Source organism: Narcine bancroftii, chromosome 13 (genome assembly GCF_036971445.1).
Source record: "Narcine bancroftii isolate sNarBan1 chromosome 13, sNarBan1.hap1, whole genome shotgun sequence".
Taxonomy (NCBI): Eukaryota; Metazoa; Chordata; class Chondrichthyes; order Torpediniformes; family Narcinidae; genus Narcine; species Narcine bancroftii.
This window is the reverse complement of record NC_091481.1, coordinates 8,205,564-8,225,822: the sequence shown is the minus strand read 5'-3', so window position 1 is coordinate 8,225,822 and position 20,259 is coordinate 8,205,564. Positions and strand designations below refer to the sequence as shown.

Here is a 20,259-nt window from a genome sequence, read left to right as displayed (position 1 = left end):
TCTGCTGCTGTGGTCACAATCCTGTAGGGTTGTCACCAATGCTTCTCCACAAGGGAGTGTTCTAATGCCCTCTGGTCCCTGGAGTCTGCCAACCCTTGGGCGCAGATCTCTGTGGCTGCAGGAGTTAAAAACACCAATGGCTCTTTTCATAGGCCATTTAAAGCCTTTACAAAGCCATCAGCATCAGGACCAAGCAGTAGGACCCTGTGGAACAGCACTAGGTCTTCAAAGGCTCGCACGAGCGGCAATGCTGCCATTACAACAGCTCTACTATTTTTTTCTAGAACAGCACAGAAGATATTTATTCATTTCAAAGGTACTGCCTGCAAAAAGCTGCGAGTTAAACATTTATTTGAAAGTGTTAAACACATCTACAAGCAGAAAATTTACATTTGACATCAGCAGCTGTGCCATGAAAAAATGCCCAAATTGGAATTACTCAAGTATTTTTAAAAAAGATCAAACCCACGAGTCAAGGCACATTCTTCGTAAATTTATAACGCCCAAGAATTCTCATGAAAAGGTGATTTTAATCAAGATTAAGTTCTAGAAATTTTATACAAATTGGCCCACATGGCTGAGGTTTAGAAATACAGTAAAAGCCCCTGGAATCAGCACCTATTGGGATTGTTAGATGCTGGATAAGTGTATTTTACACTTGCTTTGAAACTAACTCTTACAATGCCTAACTAATACTCTTGCATTAAGAATAAACTGTTTAAAATACAAAAGACTAAAATACTATATTGTACTTACACTCAACAAACTTCACTTGCATGAACATATAAACCTTAAAGCATTTTACTTTATTTTCAGTCACATTCTTTAAAAACAGTTAACCATCACTGCATCTGCAGGTTCCTCCCCCTCCACAGAGCTGCCTGAAAGAAGAACTACATTATAGATAATTTACCCCCACTCCCCCAAGTTTATAGATAAAGCCTCTACTAAACAATTCTTACCAAGCAGGGATAATGAGACACTTTAAGAGTCACTCCAATGGTGAGCGGCATCGACCAGCTCTTCGTCCTGGGCGACGCCATCGCTGTTTCACACAACTTTATTCAAACAGCTGCTTTGAACAAAGCACGACCAAGACCCTCTGCTGGCTGAATATTTGCTCCCATCTTCACCCAAGGTTTTTTGTTACTTCAGAGAACACGTACTTTTACAATTTTAAACTTGTGCATTTTTTACCTTTTATTTTATTCTTATATTTTTTATTAATTTCCTCAATTTTTTTGCCAGTTGCTTTAATTCCAGATACCAGGAATTTTACTGCATTTAAATTTAAAGGGTAAAAAAGTAACAGTGTCAGGATTTAGTCAGACTCAACCACAGGAATAAAGACAAGAGAACTTCAGGAAAATGCTGAAGTTTGGATGCAATAACTTCAATGAGCGCAGAATTTTTTTTTTAAAAACTTTGTCCCAATAATAATAATGAAGTCTCCAAAGAGAACAGTTGTGAATTTTTTCACCTGAGGTGGATAGTTGCTCTCAGAGGACCATCTTGAAGACTGGTCATTAGGTTTATCCACCAAGATATTCCTAGAAGAAAATAAATGCCAGTATTAGTTTCTCATATTAAAACACCACCTTTTCAACAAGCAGCATTGGGTGCAGTTCCAAGCAATCTTGGCTTCGAGCACAAATAGGATTCTCCTCCAATTCTTCCTCAAATATTTCAAGAATAATCACCAAGATCAAGGTGTATGCTGTGTTAATCGGAACTGGACTCTTAAGAGACCTGTATAGGAAGGAATCTTGAAACATTCCCCCCTCCCCAAAGCCTGAACATCATACTTCTCATTAACTGGATAAGAAACAAATGATGCAAACAGAACTCATAAATCAGTAATCAAAAGGTGTGTCGATCAATCTTGGCAGATAGCTCAAAGACCATTACTAATGTTCCTGAATTAAGTTACAGATGTATACACAAGTTTACAGATAGCTACAAATTAGACAAAATGCAGGACCTCCATCCTGGTCTCGCAAACAAAAAAGCAGAGGGAAATTGTCCACTTTTTTTTTCAACAATGCTATGCACAGGTAGTGGTCTCAGATATTAACCTCCCATTAGCCTCCCATGTCCCTTCACAAATGGAGGTCTAATACTGCCAATTTCATAAAAATTCCCACCAAGCCATAACTCAAAAGGCTGACATCGGTGCAAAAAAATCCATATCAACCCCAAATTATCTGACTGCAAAGTTGAATTTAAATTCTTTGTGACCCAGAATTTAAGAAATGTTTTACAAGACCAATATGTAGTAATTTACACAATGCAAATTACAAACTTTTCTTGAGAAATATCATAGCAGATCAATGCCCTATTTCAGTTCCTAACTGAAGCAGAAGAATCTTCACACAAGGGCAGACTATTAACTCAAAATGACACTGGGCATTCCCATCCAGGAGTAAATGCAAAATGCCGACAATTTGCAAAAGTGTCAAGATGGATACTGCTCAACAAAATGAAAAAGTGAAAGAGAAATCTTGGCAGTCAAATAAAATTGTTTATTGCCATTTTGTTTGCATTTAAAGACGAAGAAAGAGAAATCTTGGCAGTCAAATAAAATTGTATATTGCCATTATGTTTGCATTTAAAGACGAAGAAATTCACTTTTATGTCAATTTTCAGTCAGTTATAACAAGTTTATTTCGCTACCAACTGATTGCAGCTGACTCTCAGAGTTAGCTCACCTCCTTCAGAAATATTACTTTTGAACCAGAAGGGCCAAGTTTAAAAATTGACAATATGAAATGCAATGGCAGTATTGTAACACAATGAAGATATATGCATGTTCAGTTTTATTGAAATAGTCTGTTTCATGTCAAATCCAAATAATATTAATACCAAGTAATACTTCTTCATACATTTGTGCCGAGGGTTTAAGTTACTCTTGATCTCAGCAACAAATTTTGAGACAAAAAGATCAAATTAACATTACAGCTTCAATTGGTGTTAACTTCCGAAAACTTGTTTAATGCTGCATCAACCAATCTACTTGCTCTTGCATCCGTTGCATACAAGAGGCACCACTTCTGTCACAGCAATAAACTATAATGTCCACAGCAAAATTGAAGGACCAACTATATTCAAGGCAGAGATCAAAATCATACTGTGATTTGTGCAGAGGAAAAATCTCTCTTGTTATTTTGCTCCATGAATGCTGTTTTGCTTTGGTCAAATTTAAAAATTATATCATTCTGGTTTCTTCCCATCCTCCAAAACATACAGGTTTGTAACGTTCATTTGGTGTCATTGGGCAGCATAGATTCAATGGTCAGCAGAGCTTTCTACCCAACTTTAAAAATTAAAATTACAAATGTAAAAAATTTGGACCACACTTTGCTTGCCAGTCTTGTGATTTTTTTTAAAGTATTTATATTCAAAGAGGAATATAACTAAATGCAACACTCAGCCAATTAAGAAGATGTAATGAATGTTATGGTTTTAAAAAGTATCCCAAAAAGAAAACAAAAAGGATTTGGAGGGAATTGCAGAATCTTCAGCTCAGTTAACTGACAGCACAGCCACCAACAACAGAAAATTAAAAGGCACTTAGTGGTTTGGTTTCTCGTCTAGCCAGGGGCCAAACAATTTGCCATGAGGCAAATTTAAATCTAACTATGGTGGGTAGGGGAATTTAAGTATTTATAATGCAATGCTGACTTGAAGTTCACTGAGTCATCTTAAAAAATATTCTCTCCACTAATGCACTTGACATTCAGAGTCTAGCTTGTATGACTTCAGATCAATGGGGTATATTCTCTAACATTAAAGGGCATCTCAACTTTTCATTGGTAATGAACTGTGATGGAATTCTCGTCAACAATATCCAAAAACCATGTAAGCAGAACATTTTTGGAGGGGTGGTGGGAGAAAGAAAATATAAAATTTCAGAGCACCGAAAACTCTAAAGATGCCATAACAGAGGAACAAAGATGTGAAAGCCAAAAATTAACTATCCAGATTGCCATTTAACATTCACACAGTGAAGTGTACAAATATGTTTAAAAATTAGTCTGAACACGCTTAATTGAAATGATAATCAATTTTTTTTTACTAGTGGCTATTGGATCTTTGATTCAATTTTGTAATTTAATTTTTCAATCCAGAGAATTTAAAAATCTTTGACCATTGCAGATTTTTTGCTAAGAGCTAAATACACATGGCTTTCATTGCACATTGTAAAGCAACAAAATCATTTTAAGATTACAGGTAAAATTTAAAAATCAATTTGAAAAATGAATTTTCCCAGTTTAAATTCAGATAAGATCCTCTTATACAGGCAATAAATAAAATGCCAAAGAATGTGTTCCTCTCAGACAATATTTAAGACATTATCACTCAAGTTTGACAGAATCATTTCAGTAGATGTACAAGTTCAATTATAAACTATTGTGGCAAACAAAAATTCTGGAAAAATTTATTACATTTAGCTGCTCATTCTAGCTCATATCACCAGTTCCTTTCACTGAACATGATAGGGATGGAAAGAGATCTGTCAAGTGCAAACAGCAGAGCTTTGCTCAGCTCCGACACTTGGGCTAAGAGCCTGCTCCTGTATTATTGCATGTTGTCATCTCTTTAAGCTCCAGTAGTCAGAATCCTGTCAACGTCAGAGTACAGTAGCTAATCGTGCATTTAATCCATCTATATTTCTGGCAGTTGGTAGGTTCAGATCAGGTTATGTGGGGAATAATGTGCAGGCTGCTGGTGCAGGCATTAAGCCATCAACATTTAGTGTCATTTAGACATTAAAACTTCAGCTCCTCAGTTGCAAGCCATTTCAACTTCCCTCCCCATTCCCACATAGAACCATCCATCCTCAGTTTCCTCCACTGTCTTAATAAGGCCAAACACAAACTAGAGGAACATAACTCTTATTTCACAAGTGAAGAATTCAACCCAACTATTTGGAAATTGAATTATCCAATTTCAAGCAAGCCACATCCTCCTCTCTTCCTTTTTCTCCCCTTCCAGTTCATCAAGGTCCTCTCAACATGCACAATTCTTTCAAAAAACCTATCTGGGCCCCATTACACAGTAACTTTCCCCTCCCCAATCTGGTTCTGTCTAACACCCACATACTGAACCAGCTAAGTCCCTTATTCTCCACTCCCAATTGGTTCCATCTGCTGTACAAATTGCATGATGAAAAAAAGAACACAAGTACCTCTACTTCTTCAGGAGTTTGCGGAGATTTGGTGTGACATCAGAAACCAGGCAAATTTCGACAGACGTGTGGTGGAAACTGTGCTGATCGGCTGAATCACGGTCTGGTATGGGGACACCAACACTCGTGAGCGTAAAGCCCTCCAAAAAGTAATGGAGACAGCCCAGGACATCACAGGCTATTGAGGGCTCCACTATTGAGGGCAGCAGCAATCATCAAAGACCCACACCACCCAACACATGCTCTGTTCTCACTGTTGCCATCAGGATAGTATAGGTTCCACAAGACTCCCACCATCAGGTTCAGGACAACTGCTACCCCACTACCATCAGACTCCTCAACAACAAACTCAATCAGGGACTAATTTAAGGACTCTTACTTGTGTACTTTATTAATTTTCTTTCCTCTCCCTGTATTGCACAGTCAGTTTACATTTGTTACTTGTTTAGAGTTATTTTGATTGTTTACATTTTCACACTGTGAAGTTTATTTTTTTTGCACTACCAATTATTGGTAATTGCCTGCAGAAAAAAGGAATCTCAGGGTTGTATGTGATGTCATGTATATGCTCTGACAATAATTCTGAAATCTGCTTAACATTGCTCCCTCACCTGGCCCTGGTTCCAATCACCACCTTCCTTTCTAATCATACTCTATCATCTGTTCTTTGTTGTAAAACACTATAGACACTGAATATAGTAAAAAACACAAATTCTCAGTGTCCATAGGAGGTAAGGATGTTTCAGGCTTGAGCCTTTCCTGAAAGTGTAAGTAAAAAGTGGAGAAGGGGCTGAAATTTAAAAAGCTGATGAAAAGGGAAGAATGGGAGGAGGAGGTGTATAGATCAACGGACAAAAGATATTAATTGGATACAAGAGGACAGGAGAGGTGAAAATTGATTGGGGTTAGGAACACACACACACACACAGAGCGATGTGTGCGCACAGACACACACACATAGACAGAGGGAAGACAAGGAAAAGATTGGGGGTGAGGGATACTATTGAAAATCGGAGGGTGCAAAGATGGAATGAGGAGCTGTTCCTCCAAATTTGCGAGTGGTCTCAGTACGGCAGTCCATGAGATGATTGACAAATTCTCACAGTGGGCAAGGGAATGGGGAAGGTAATTGAAATGAGTTGCCATTGGATGATCCATGCTATTGCAGTGGACAGCTGAGGTGCCCACTGAAGCGATCTGCATCCAGTCTCTCCAACCAAGTGTGAACCACAATGGTTGTTACAGATGCAGCAGATTCATAACCTTCACTCGGAAGGACTGTTTGAGGCCCTAATGGTGGTGAGGGAGGTGTGGCACAAGTGGATCATCTCCCGCAATTAGATGGGTAGAGACCAAAGAAGCAATTATTGAAAAGGATTAGAGAACAAAGGAAGCACAGAGGGAGTGGTCCCTGCAGAAGGTGAAGAGAGGAGGAGAAGGGGGATATGTCTGGTGGTGGGATCACGTAGTAGGTGGCAGAAATGGCAGAGGATGCTATTTTGGATGTGGCGATTGATGAGGTGGTAGGTAAGGACATGGAGGAATCCTGACCTTGTTGCATATGGGGGAGGAGTGGGCCAGGGCAGAAGTGCAGGTAATGGAAGATATGCAGGTGAGGGCTAAGTTGATGGTGGTGGAGGAAAAGCCACATTTTTTTGAAAAAGGAGGATATCTGATGATCTGGCAAGGAAGACCTCGTCCTGGGAGCTCCTTGTTGTCTCCACTCTTCTCTCCCCAATCTGGCTCCATTTTCCACCAACTCCTCCTCAGCTATGGATGCTGCCCATCCAGCAGCTGGTTTGTTGCTCCAGTTTCTAGCATGTTACCTGTGCTTCATTTCGCCACTCAATGTGTACTGATAAAACAGTGCACATTTTAAAATACAAGATAATAACATCATGGCATAAATACTTCAACATGCCCTAGAGTTCTTGCAATACATGAACAGAATTTATTTGTAAAAATCTAAATGGGACAGTTTGTGTAGCAGTTAGTGGAACGCTGTTACTGCATCAGCCACCTGGATTGGACGCTCAACATACGCTTTCCCCACGTCTGCGTGGGTTTCCTACCACCGTTCAAAGCATACCTGGGGTGTAGGTCAATTGGGGGTAAATAGGGCAGCACGGGCTTGTGGGCCAAAAGGCCCCGTTACCGTGTTGTACGGCTAAATAAAGTTTAAATTTAAGACTCTCCATCTGATTTAAAACACGAGATGAACATATTACAGCTTTCATTTAAATTGATTTCACTGACTACAGAGAGCTACAGCTTAAGTGCCCCTTAGAGCATAATACACATGTACTCAATTTTCAATCAAGCTTCCAGTTAATCCTATTTAAAAACCACCAGTACTCCGCCAATACCAAGGGAAGCATGAGATACTGAAATCTTCGAACGACAACCAATTAACCTCAAATGCTACCTTTCCTATCATTTTCATTATTGAAAGGTGTTAAAAATGTCAAAGTGACCAGCAGGAACATTTCTCATTAAATTCTTGACTCTGTAACCATACACTCTCATCACTATTCTGCGGTATTAAGATAAAAGCTAAAATACAAATTTGCAAATAGGGTCACTCATACACTAGTTACAGTACAAAAATTAACAAAAAACAGCACAGCGCCAGAACAGGTCCTTCAGCCCACCGACTACAATGCCAATCAAAACTAATTTCATTCATCTGCCTATGGCATACATCCCTCTATTCCCTGCCTGTTCACATGCCTGCCCAAATACCTCTTAAACATCACTATCCTGTCTGCAAAAAAACTATAAAGCTGTTAAATATGAATCTAAAGGACCTGTATCTCAATGTAATGAGCACTACCAGGAAGACAAATTAATTGCACAAATAGATGCAGATGGATAAAATATAATTGCCAGTACAGAAATATGGTCCTATTATTTCAGAAAAATAAGCAAGAAGGGGAGACATTGTTAGTCATGAGCAAAGATTAAGAAATTCAGTCTCAATGGAGCTAAGAATACTGATGGACAGAAAGAAATATATTGGGGTGGGAGTTGATTCAAAGACTGGTAATGTAGATAGGACCTAAAAAAGGGAATTCAATGTAATAATGCACAAGTTTCATCCACAGATTTCAGACATCACATACAACCTTGAGATTCCTTTTTCTGTGGTATTGGAAAAAAAACTATACGCAGTGTATACATGCAAACAAATAAAGAACTGTAAACAGATAACAAATGTAAATAAGCTGACTATGCAAAGGCAAGAAGATTGCACCACACCATTCTATGTAAAAGATATGAACATGGAATTGGCGGGGGGGGGGGGGGGGGGGGTAGGTCAATGTAGTCCCACCTTTAAGCTAGCAGCAGAGGGAGCCACAACACTGAAATGCAATATGCCAACATTATTTGGTTCAAAGTTTAAAAAAAAAGAGAGGAAAGCCAGCTTAGTAATGGGTTTTCTTCACGGCAGTATTGCGGAATCTCTGTGTAAAGCAGACTACGATTGAGTTTTGTTATTGAGGAGTCTAATGATGGAGGGGTAGCAGCTGTTACTGAACCTGGTGGTGTGAGTCTTATGGCATCTAAACCTCTTCCCTGATGGCAGCAGCGAGAACATAGACTGTTCAAACTAAATGTGAAGTAATACTATGCAGGATGAATTCCCAGACTTTGTATGGCATGGACCTTGATCCATTTGTTGTGGTGCCAACTGGGAACAGGCCATCCTAGATTGGGTGAGCAATTAGAGATGGTTAATAATCTTGTTGTGCAATGATCAAAATACAAAAAGACGTCTTCTTTCCGTAACGAGGGAAAAGCAACAGATGAGCGTGCTCCTTTCTGAAGCAAAAAGGAAAAATGAAGAGTAAGCCTGGAAAAAACAGGAAAGTTTGCTATGGGTAAGTGGCATGTTGGCCTTCACTGCAAGAGTAATAGCAGCAAGCATCATATTCTGGAGATTCAAGGCCTTGTGAGATCTGATCTGGAGTTTTGCCTACAATTTATGTCTTCTAACTTAAGAAAGGATACACTTTCCACATCAAGGGTATACCAGACTAATTCCTGGGACAGCCAAATGACCTCACATGGAGAAATTCAGTAAGCTATGGTTGTAGTCACTTGGCTTTCAGAGAAATGATAGGGGATTAAAATTCTGAATGGGCCGAGTATAACAAGGGTTCAGTCTCAGGAAATGGAGTGAGTCAGTCAGGATAGAGGTCCAGAAATCTCTTTACTCACAGAGAGTCGGGAACATGGATTTCTTTACCATGGGGTCAAGTTCCTCAATATGTTAAAGCGCAGAGAGATTTATACACAATAGATATTAAGGGCTATGGAAAGAGGGTAAGACTATAATTCAGAAAGTATCAGCCATGGCAGAGCAGTCTTGAATTGGCAAAAAGCCAACTCTAGCACTGGTCTTTCTCATGTTTCTAATGTTTAAAAACCTGAAGCTTAGAGATCAAATAAAGGAAGCAGACAAAAGTATAACTGGAATGAAGAGGGAAAAGTACACAAGGGGGTTGCACAAAAATAGTTACATTCAATATCAAATCCAGAAGGTGACAATACCCTGTTATTCAGCCAAACAAGAGGTCAAAGACAGTAGAGGACACTGAAAATGGAATGGAGAAATCTCAGGGTCACTCAAGCATATTGAACAGGTACATTCTGTTAAGTGATCACCCAATTTTCACTTGGTTTCTCCAATATCAAAGGACCACATTGGGAGCATTATAAATTCTAAGTGCAAATAAATTGCTTGTTCTAAGGCAGTGGTTTACAAACTACCCCCCTAACTTCACATTCCACCTCAAGTAATCTCTATGTCTTAAGTGTTCTGTGATTAGTAAGGGATTACTTAAGGTGGATGTGCGTGGAAAGAAAAAGGTTTGAAAACCACTGTTTTAACTGGCTCGTTATGTGCACGGTTTCCTAACTCCAAAGGAAATGGGGGACAATGACAAATTTTCCTCAAGCAAAATATTTCAGTAACAATTGAGCCTTAGGTCGAGAACAATGATTTGCAACCTTCCCCCACCACATCCCAAATTAAGCAATCTCTTACTAATCACACAGCACTTATTGCATAGGGATTGTTTTAGGTGGTATGCAAGTTAGGAAGGCGATTTGAAAACCACTCTTCTAAGACATTTTTTTTAAATGAAGAAACTGGAGTCTTTCTCCAAGCTACCTTCTGACATAATTCAACGAGCTTAAATTTGTACTGTTTTAGTCCCAGTAACTGAAGCTCCATAAAGTTATTCTGAATCAAATCCCAAGATATTTTCTTAGTGCCCATAAACCACTAATGTCAAGCCCAGCATTCTGGGTATTGGCCTGGAATTCAAAAATCAGATATTGAATAAAATTCACCACAACAGAACTTAAGCATTTGTACCTGCTGAAAAGATGGCTTTTTCCCTGAAGTACAGCATTTCATTTTGCTGCCTATAATTTTGTTTTATTTCATAACAGATTTCCATATTATTTCTTCGCAAAAGGACAGAAACAGCCAAGTTTAAGTGAAAATTGTAATACTAAATGACTTTTTTGCCAGTTATATTGCTAAACCCTTTCTTGTATTTGATAGGCATTTAAGTTTCCATTCAAACATAAGGCTGCAAGGTGATAAACATCTAGTCACTTGTGTTTCCAAATACAAGTGGTCAGCAGTGATCAGTTTTCAAGCAAATCTCTCCAAGTGGCCTCCCATCTTGAACCAACAGCTTGCTCATTATTACTGTTTAGGAGGAAAACATCTGTTTAGAACACAACTCCCCTTAGGATATGGGATTCATTGGGAAACAAGATTTTGTCTGAGAGAAAAGGGCAATTTCTAAAACGCAACCTTTCCATATCATAGGGTCTGCTGCCCTGAAAGACTCAGCAATACATTGTCATGCAAGAATGTCTCTCAATGTGCATCAACTGTTTATTGTCCTCTGATTGCACAAGTACAATCCGACGAAACAGTGTTCTCTGGTCCTCAGGGTAAAATATGCAGACACACAACCAGATAAAACGCATACAAACAAGCAATACATATATATAGGACAAGTATTCATATAGTCAAATAAATAAATAAATGTTGCTTCATGAACATGAGATCAGATGGCTCGCGTGAGCAGTGCCTTTGTTTGTTCAGATTTCTCAGCCTTGCGGTGCTAGCTCTGATACTCTGTTTCCTCAACTGGAGCAGCTGGAAGATGCTGTGTGCAAGGTGGAAGAGGTCATCACCAATTTTGCATGCTCGCTTCCAACGATCCCAGAAGATCACGTCAATTTTGGGGGGGAGATAAACTCCAGTGATCCTCTCTGCCATTCTTATGGTCCTGTGGATTGACCTACAATCTATTTCTCTGCAGCAGGCAGTGATTCAGCTGGCCAGGATACTTTCAATAGAGCTCCTACAGAAGGTTGACAGAATGGTGGCTGGTAACCTTGACCACTTAGTCTTCTCAGGAAATGTTGTGTGTCCACAATAGGTTAAGCGAACTCCAAGAAACTTGGAAATCTCCACTGGAGTTGTAGGGGAGGGTGGTCATTCCTGGTCTTCGAAGTTCATGATCAGCTCTTTCATCTTGTCCATGTTGAGACTTGGGTTATTCCACAAATCACATTGAAAGTGCTCACTTCAAAAGGCAGCTACTTCACGTATTCACCTCTATCCATAAAAATGTTAACTTTTTCTTGCAGTCCAGCCATTAGAAATAAGCCATTTCTAAATACTTCTTTTAATTCTCAAAATGCATTCAGAACTGCTCCACGAAAAGAAACTTATTTTGATAAAATGCTTAAAATTCTACCAACAGTTTAAGTTGCACCAGTGATCATTTGATTTTTTTTTGAGGTTTCCACACATTTTGGACAATCAAAGATTTGGCACATCATCCAATATTCTGTCAAACTTCTACAGATGTACTGTGGCAGCTGAGTTTGGAAACTTGCATGCCCAGAAATGCACAAGCCTTCAGAAAGTGTAAAACTGAGTCGAGTTCATTCCAGTCTATTTAATATTCGTATGTGAGATTCTGATCTTGCTGCTTCTTTCAGGCAGAAGGTACTGCACTAAAGTTCAAAAACCGTTTTTTTTCCCTCCCCAACAGCTTTCATGATCCTGAATCTCCCTGCACTACCTGAAGCATAACACAGGACCAAAGATCTGTCTGCACCAGTGGAACAAAATAGTTTCCACATCAACTGCCACAGTTAATATTAATCTATCTTTAAAATACAATGAGAAAAAAATGTATGATACTCATTGCTTATTAAAAAAATAACAGCACTGCCACTAGTGTGGACGAAGGAGAATAGGCAGTGGAGACACAGTGCTGCTCCACAGGGTCCTACCACCTGGTCATGATGCCAACGCCTCCTTACAGGCTTTAAATAGCCTGTTAAAGGAACTGACGGATGTTTTTTTCTTAAAACCTGCAACCTCAGGGCCTGTGACCAAGATGGCAGCACCTGTGCTGAGCAGTGTAACACAAGGAGTTGCAAACTCCAGAGGAGTTGAAGTGCCAGTTGATGAAGTAGACAAAGACAATGTGGTCAAACAATAATTATGGCCTTTATTAGCAGAAACTCATGGTACACTAATGAAAGACAATAGGTGCATACACAGTTATACCCAAGGGGAGTGTCCTTAACAGTAGAGATAATGCACAGACAATGTTAGTACAGCAAGGCTCGCCAGAGGGGAGACAGGCAGCTTGGCAGACATTCACCACAGGAGTGTCAACAGTTGCTCAAACTGCGTGAACACTGCACCACCCCCACTCCTCCCTTCCACCCCCTCCCCCAAGTAAAAAAGAAGAACCATGGGAGATGACTCCAGAGGAAGGTGACTATGGCAGCAGACCAGTGAGTGGATCAGCAGCTGAAGAACTCATAAAGGCTTTGGACTGTTAGCGACTTGAGGCCAAAGGATCCATGTAGGCTGCAAGCTTCTGAAGACTGGATCATGGGAACCAGGAATATGAACTGGGATCCAAGAGGGTACAGAGGACAAGAAGGGCCTTGGGCACTGAAGACCCTACAGAGGTTGGATTTGGAGCTCAGGTTGCCATGGTTTGAACAGGAGTCTGTGCAGCTGTTGGAGTGCTGGAAGCAAATCTGAAGGAATTTTATTTTGCTTCTCTTTTTTTCTATTTGTTGGGGAACTGTGCAATGCTCATGGTGACTATTTGCTTTACAGCAGACATGTATATTCTATTTTTTTTATTAATGACAATACAATGAACCTTTGATAAAAAAATAACCTTTACTTGTGCACGCTATGCACCTGCATGCAAGCAAGAATTTCAATGCATCCATACATGACAAACTCTCATTCTCAATTTGACAGGATTAGGTTTTGATTATTCATTCATGAGTAGGCACCAGCTCAGGGCTAACACATGAATGAATTTTTATAGATCTACTACACTCATCATGTCTGACTGTTAAAGGATACAGGAATAAGTTGCCTTGTCAGTAGTCAATCACTCCTTCACAAACTCTCACTATCCCCTCTTCATATCAACACTACCCTTGATCACTTGTCACCTCTGAACATTTCCCCTTGCATCCCTACTTCCCAGCATGTTATCCAATTTGCATATTAAAGGGAAAAAATACCAGCTGAATTAGAAGTTTGAGAGCAAACCTCACCTCAAAGCATATGCACAACCCTGAGGCAGTCCAAACAAAAGAAAAGTTAACCAGAAATCCACCTTTCCAAAGACAGTACAAAACAAAGTGGCCATTAGCTCAGTGACAAAACTTCTCTCAATCTAAATGAAAAACTGCAAGTGCTGGATAATATAAAAATCTAAAATGTTGTAAATTCTCATGACAAATCACACCTCCAAAGCCTCTTCAAAAATGTTAAATCTGTTCTTCCATTGGAAGTTGTAGCAAGCAAGGTGCCCCCCACTTCAGGCATTGCTCAAAAGCAACAATCATCAAATTACAGAGCAAGTTCCAGGTGCTGAGTGCCACACTCCTCTTCCTAAGCTCCATGTTTGCCATACCAAAAATACATACTCGTGTACAAAATTATTTCAATAAATCAACTGGTGCTATTATGCAATTCACAAATAGTTGAAGCAGCAGCTAATTTCAACCCTTGTATCTTGTCCATTGCACCAAATCATATACCTCAACATTCCTCCACACTAATATTTTCAGCGACCATGAAAATCAAAACTTAGTTTAGTTTAAATCAATGAGTAAGCAATCACCTCCCACATAAATTATGACATGATTGCCAATACACTAGATTGAACTGGAAAAGAAAGCAAAATAATCAGTTCCAGCAATACGGATAAGCAATTATTTTCAACTGTTCAAGGAATTTACTGTGTTACTAATTGCTCTCCACACCAAAAACAATTGGATTATTTGTTGGGGGGGGGGGGGGAGGCAGGGAGAAATCAAGGGATAATTGACAATATAGTACTCAAGTTAAGCAGTGTCTATGACAAAAACCAAGTCAAAATTTCAGATCAATATTTCAATTATGACCTGGAGTTGAAGCAATCTAAAAACAATTGGATAAATGCTTCAAACTGCATTTTTAGAAGTTCATTAATATGGGAAAAGTGTGACAACTACATTAACAGTCAGCAATTGGAGTTTTGTTAAAGATAAATAGTTCATTTGCTTTTCACACTGCTTTAATTATTAGAATATTTCAACTAAGTTTTGTTTTCCGTTCATTTTTAACTATCTACCACATTGAAGATTTGAGTAATCACACCAAATGTGCAGTTGCAACATGAACTCAGTTCAGTTCTGTCAGAGGATTCAACCAATACATATTTCACTCCTTGCAATGGACTATAGTGCCCTGGTTTTTATTGGCCTCAAGACACCACCTATCGAACATTCCCAAATATTTGAAATGGCTTACAGTATTTGCAGATGCTGGACATGTTACAAAGATCATGTGCAAGCAAATGCATCGACTGAAACCTTTCTGAAGGAGAGCTTTGTACTCCTTTCAATGGATGTAACACTTGCACAACTAAAGAACCATATCAGCTAACTTTCTTAAAAATATAACCACGTTGCATTATACTGGTTAACCCTTTACTTCCTAGACCTGCTGCTGAGTTTCTCCAGCAGTTTTGTGCGTGGCGCGACAATCAGGACATTGCCCTTTGGAGCATGGCGAGTCATTGAAATAAAAGGCTTTCGACTGACCAATTAAAAATAAATCTTAAATTCAAACAGTCCCACAATGGACTAATACAATAAATAATAGCCAATTCCGAATTTCCTTGTGGTTCCAAGGGGAAAATGAATCACACAAGTACCGAAAAGCACTTTCTATTTCACTTGATTGCTGAATTACAGCTCGTTATTGGTCAGCAGATAAATATGCTGGAGGACAAATGGGTGTTGTAGCCATGTCATTGCAATGAAGCTGTCTGTTGCTCTCTCTCTATCGCATAACTGGTGGTGCAGGAGAAGGGAATGCGGGAGTGGGGGCGCGGGAGAAGGGAATGCGGGAGTGGGGGCGCGGGAGAAGGGAATGCGGGAGTGGGGGCGCGGGAGAAGGGAATGCGGGAGTGGGGGCGCGGGAGAAGGGAATGCGGGAGTGGGGGCGCGGGAGAAGGGAATGCGGGAGAGGGAATGCGGGAGAGGGAATGCGGGAGAGGGGGCGCGGGAGAGGGGGCGCGGGAGAGGGGGCGCGGGAGTGGGGGCGCGGGAGAGGGGGCGCGGGAGAGGGGGCGCGGGAGAGGGGGCGCGGGAGTGGGGGCGCGGGAGAGGGGGCGCGGGAGTGGGGGCGCGGGAGTGGGGGCGCGGGAGTGGGGGCGCGGGAGTGGGGGCGCGGGAGTGGGGGCGCGGGAGTGGGGGCGCGGGAGTGGGGGCGCGGGAGTGGGGGCGCGGGAGTGGGGGCGCGGGAGTGGGGGCGCGGGAGTGGGGGCGCGGGAGTGGGGGCGCGGGAGTGGGGGCGCGGGAGTGGGGGCGCGGGAGTGGGGGCGCGGGAGTGGGGGCGCGGGAGTGGGGGCGCGGGAGTGGGGGCGCGGGAGTGGGGGCGCGGGAGTGGGGGCGCGGGAGTGGGGGCGCGGGAGTGGGGGCGCGGGAGTGGGGGCGCGGGAGTGGGGGCGCGGGAGTGGGGGCGCGGGAGAAGGGAATGCAGGAGTGGGGGCGCAGGAGTGGGGGCGCGGGAGAAGGGGATGCAGGAGTGGGAGCGCGGAAGAAGGGGATGCAGGAGTGGGAGCGCGGAAGAAGGGGATGCAGGAGTGGGAGCGCGGAAGAAGGGGATGCAGGAGTGGGAGCGCGGGAGAAGGGAATGCAGGAGTGGGGGTGCGGGAGAAGGGAATGCAGGAGTGGGAGCGCGGGAGAAGGGAATGCAGGAGTGGGAGCGCGGGAGAAGGGAATGCAGGAGTGGGAGCGCGGGAGAAGGGAATGCAGGAGTGGGAGCGCGGAAGAAGGGGATGCAGGAGTGGGAGCGCAGAAGAAGGGGATGCAGGAGTGGGAGTGCGGAAGAAGGGAATGCAGGTGTGGGAGTGCGGGAGAAGGGAATGCAGGAGTGGGAGTGCGGGAGAAGGGAATGCAGGAGTGGGGGTGCGGGAGAATTGAATGCAGGAGTGGGGGTGCTGGAGAAGGGAATGCAGGAGTGGGGGTGCGGGAGAATTGAATGCAGGAGTGGGGGTGCGGGAGAATTGAATGCAGGAGTGGGGGTGCTGGAGAAGCGAATGCAGGAGTGGGGGTGCGGGAGAAGGGAATGCAGGAGTGGGAGTGCGGAAGAAGGGAATGCAGGAGTGGGAATGCGGAAGAAGGGAATGCAGGAGTGGGGGTGCGGGAGAAGGGAATGCAGGAGTGGGGGTGCGGGAGAAGGGAATGCAGGAGTGGGGGTGCGGGAGAAGGGAATGCAGGAGTGGGGGTGCGGGAGAAGGGAATGCAGGAGTGGGGGTGCGGGAGAAGGGAATGCAGGAGTGGGAGTGCGGGAGAAGGGAATGCAGGAGTGGGAGTGTGGGAGAAGGGAATGCAGGAGTGGGGGTGCGGGAGAAGGGAATGCAGGAGTGGGGGTGCGGGAGAAGGGAATACAGGAGTGGGAGTGCGGGAGAAGGGAATGCAGGAGTGGGAGCGCGGAAGAAGGGGATGCAGGAGTGGGAGCGCGGGAGAAGGGAATGCAGGAGTGGGGGTGCGGGAGAAGGGAATGCAGGAGTGGGGGTGCGGGAGAAGGGAATGCAGGAGTGGGAGTGCGGAAGAAGGGAATGCAGGAGTGGGAGTGCGGGAGAAGGGAATGCAGGAGTGGGAGTGCGGGAGAAGGGAATGCAGGAGTGGGGGTGCTGGGGAAGGGAATGCAGGAGTGGGGGTGCGGGAGAAGGGAATGCAGGAGTGGGGGTGCTGGAGAAGGGAATGCAGGAGTGGGAGTGCGGAAGAAGGGAATGCAGGAGTGGGAGTGCGGAAGAAGGGAATGCAGGAGTGGGGGTGCGGGAGAAGGGAATGCAGGAGTGGGGGTGCTGGAGAAGGGAATGCAGGAGTGGGGGTGCGGGAGAAGGGAATGCAGGAGTGGGGGTGCGGGAGAAGGGAATGCAGGAGTGGGGGTCTGCACCTTTTTTTTGAAGACACCTTTCTAAAGCATCGGGGGAGTCAACGTCGCTCCCACCGCTCACCCACTGACTGCAGCCTGCTCTTGGTGAAGCCTCCAGCGACCTCCAACAGTGAGCAAGGCCGAGGCTTTCCCGGCTGCTCGGCCGAGCGGAGATGGTGATCGGAGCCCGTGCGGAGGGAGGAAGATGGCGCAGATTTCATCTGCGGGGTGAAGTCCCCGCCACGGCCGATACTTACTCCGGGACGTAAGTCGACGAATAGCTCGACCACTTGTGCACGCAGTAGTTCAGCGACCTCCTCTCGGGCAACGCGGCTGCCATCTTCCAGCAGCAGCGACACTCGCTCCACGTGACCTGGGCGGAGGGGGGGCGGGGCTCGTGCTGTCATCGGCGCCGCGCAGGCGCACCTCGTCCGCTGCGGCCGCGCAGGCGCACCTCGTCCGCCGCGTCCACGCGGCGCAAGCGCGGAGCGCGATCAGCTGAGTGGGTGGGCGGAAGCGTCCGCCGCGTTCAACGCGCAGGCCACTCGTTTCCGTTTCACAGCCATGTCCTCTCTGTGCCCAGGACCGAGGATCCGGCACCTCAACCCCGCTGCTGAGACACATTGGGACGTCTAACCCATTGCACAGAGGCAGGTTTCCCATCCCCACTGACAGAGACATGCAGCACTGACATGTAACACTGACATCCAGCCCACCGACAGAGACATGTAACACAGACGTCTAACCCACTGTATAGAGAGATACTTCCCATCCCCACTGACAGAGACATGCAGCACTGACATGTAACACTGACATCCAGCCCACCGACAGAGACATGTAACACAGACGTCTAACTCACTGTATAGAGAGATACTTCCCATCCCCACTGACAGAGACATGCAGCACTGACATGTAACACTGACATCCAGCCCACCGACAGAGACATGTAACACAGACGTCTAACCCACTGTATAGAGAGATACTTCCTATCCCCACTGACAGAGACATGTAACACAGACGTCTAACCCACTGTATAGAGAGATACTTCCCATCCCCACTGACAGAGACATGCAGCACTGACATGTAACACTGACATCCAGCCCACCGACAGAGACATGTAACACAGACGTCTAACTCACTGTATAGAGAGATACTTCCCATCCCCACTGACAGAGACATGCAGCACTGACATGTAACACTGACATCCAGCCCACCGACAGAGACATGTAACACAGACGTCTAACTCACTGTATAGAGAGATACTTCCCATCCCCACTGACAGAGACATGCAGCACTGACATGTAACACTGACATCCAGCCCACCGACAGAGACATGTATCACAGACGTCTAACCCACTGTATAGAGAGATACTTCCCATCCCCACTGACAGAGACATGCTGCACTGACATGTAACACTGATATCCAGCCCACCGACAGAGACATGTAACACAGACGTCTAACCCACTGTATAGAGAGATACTTCCCATCCCCACTGACAGAGACATGCAGCACTGACATGTAACACTGACATCCAGCCCACCGACAGAGACATGTATCACAGACGTCTAACCCACTGTATAGAGAGATACTTCCCATCCCCACCGACAGAGACATGTATCACAGACGTCTAACCCACTGTATAGAGAGATACTTCCCATCCCCACTGACAGAGACATGTAACACAGACGTCTAACCCACTGTATAGAGAGATACTTCTTATCCCCACTGACAGACATGCAGCACTGACATGTAACACTGACATCCAGCCCATCGACAGAGACATGTATCACAGATGTCTAACCCACTGTATAGAGAGATACTTCCCATCCCCACTGACAGAGACATGCAGCACTGACATGTAACACTGACATCCAGCCCACCGACAGAGACATGTATCACGGACGTCTAACCCACTGTATAGAGAGATACTTCCCATCCCCACTGACAGAGACATGCAGCACTGACCTGTAGCACAGACGGATCAATGAACCAAAGACACAGCCTTACTTTGACTCTTTGTGAACTATTTATATTTGATGTTACACGATGGTTATAATATGAATGTTTCCTCTGTGACGCCGCCGTAAAACAACAAATTTCGTGACTTGATCATGACAATAAATTCTGATTCTGATGAAGGGTTCAAGCCCAAAATGTTGGTGATGCACCTTTATCTTTGCTAAATAAAGAGCATTACACTGTTTGACCTGCTGAGTGTCTCCAGTATTGTACGTGTTTTACCCCCCAGCCCCCACTGACCTTGCATATACACACCAGTGCACTATTCCCACGCACTTCATCAATATTCGCCAGTCCTCTTCTCACACTTGCCTTAAACACTTCAGGAGCTGTGTACCAATGCAACATTTAAACGCGCAAGGGCTTCTTACCGCACTCTATTTCAGCTCCTCTGTTTCACCTAAATATATATTTACTGCATAACAACTAAAACAAGATGAACGAAAAGTGTGTTAGTTTCTTATCTGGAGTAACCTCCAATAGACAAAAAAAAATCCAACTGTCTGTCAACACCAAAGTCTGAAGCGTAACCGA

At 43.8% G+C, this 20,259-nt stretch overlaps 1 protein-coding gene across 4 annotated transcripts in view; it reads right to left on the bottom strand.

The window, feature by feature from the left end:
• The window catches only part of mkln1 (muskelin 1, intracellular mediator containing kelch motifs), a 77,221-nt gene extending 59,152 nt beyond the window's left edge, over nt 1-18,069 (bottom strand). For 3 of the 4 annotated variants that reach the window (XM_069908552.1, XM_069908553.1, XM_069908554.1), the window contains exons 1-2: nt 17,963-18,069; nt 1,481-1,550 (exon numbers count right to left, since the gene is read on the bottom strand). In XM_069908552.1, the coding sequence (XP_069764653.1) occupies nt 1,481-1,550; nt 17,963-18,045 (153 nt within the window). In that variant the 5' untranslated portion in view covers nt 18,046-18,069. The remainder of the gene's footprint in view (nt 1-1,480; nt 1,551-17,962) is intronic. The other variant, XM_069908556.1, reaches the window with a different exon arrangement.
• Between the last annotated feature and the right edge of the window lie 2,190 nt (nt 18,070-20,259).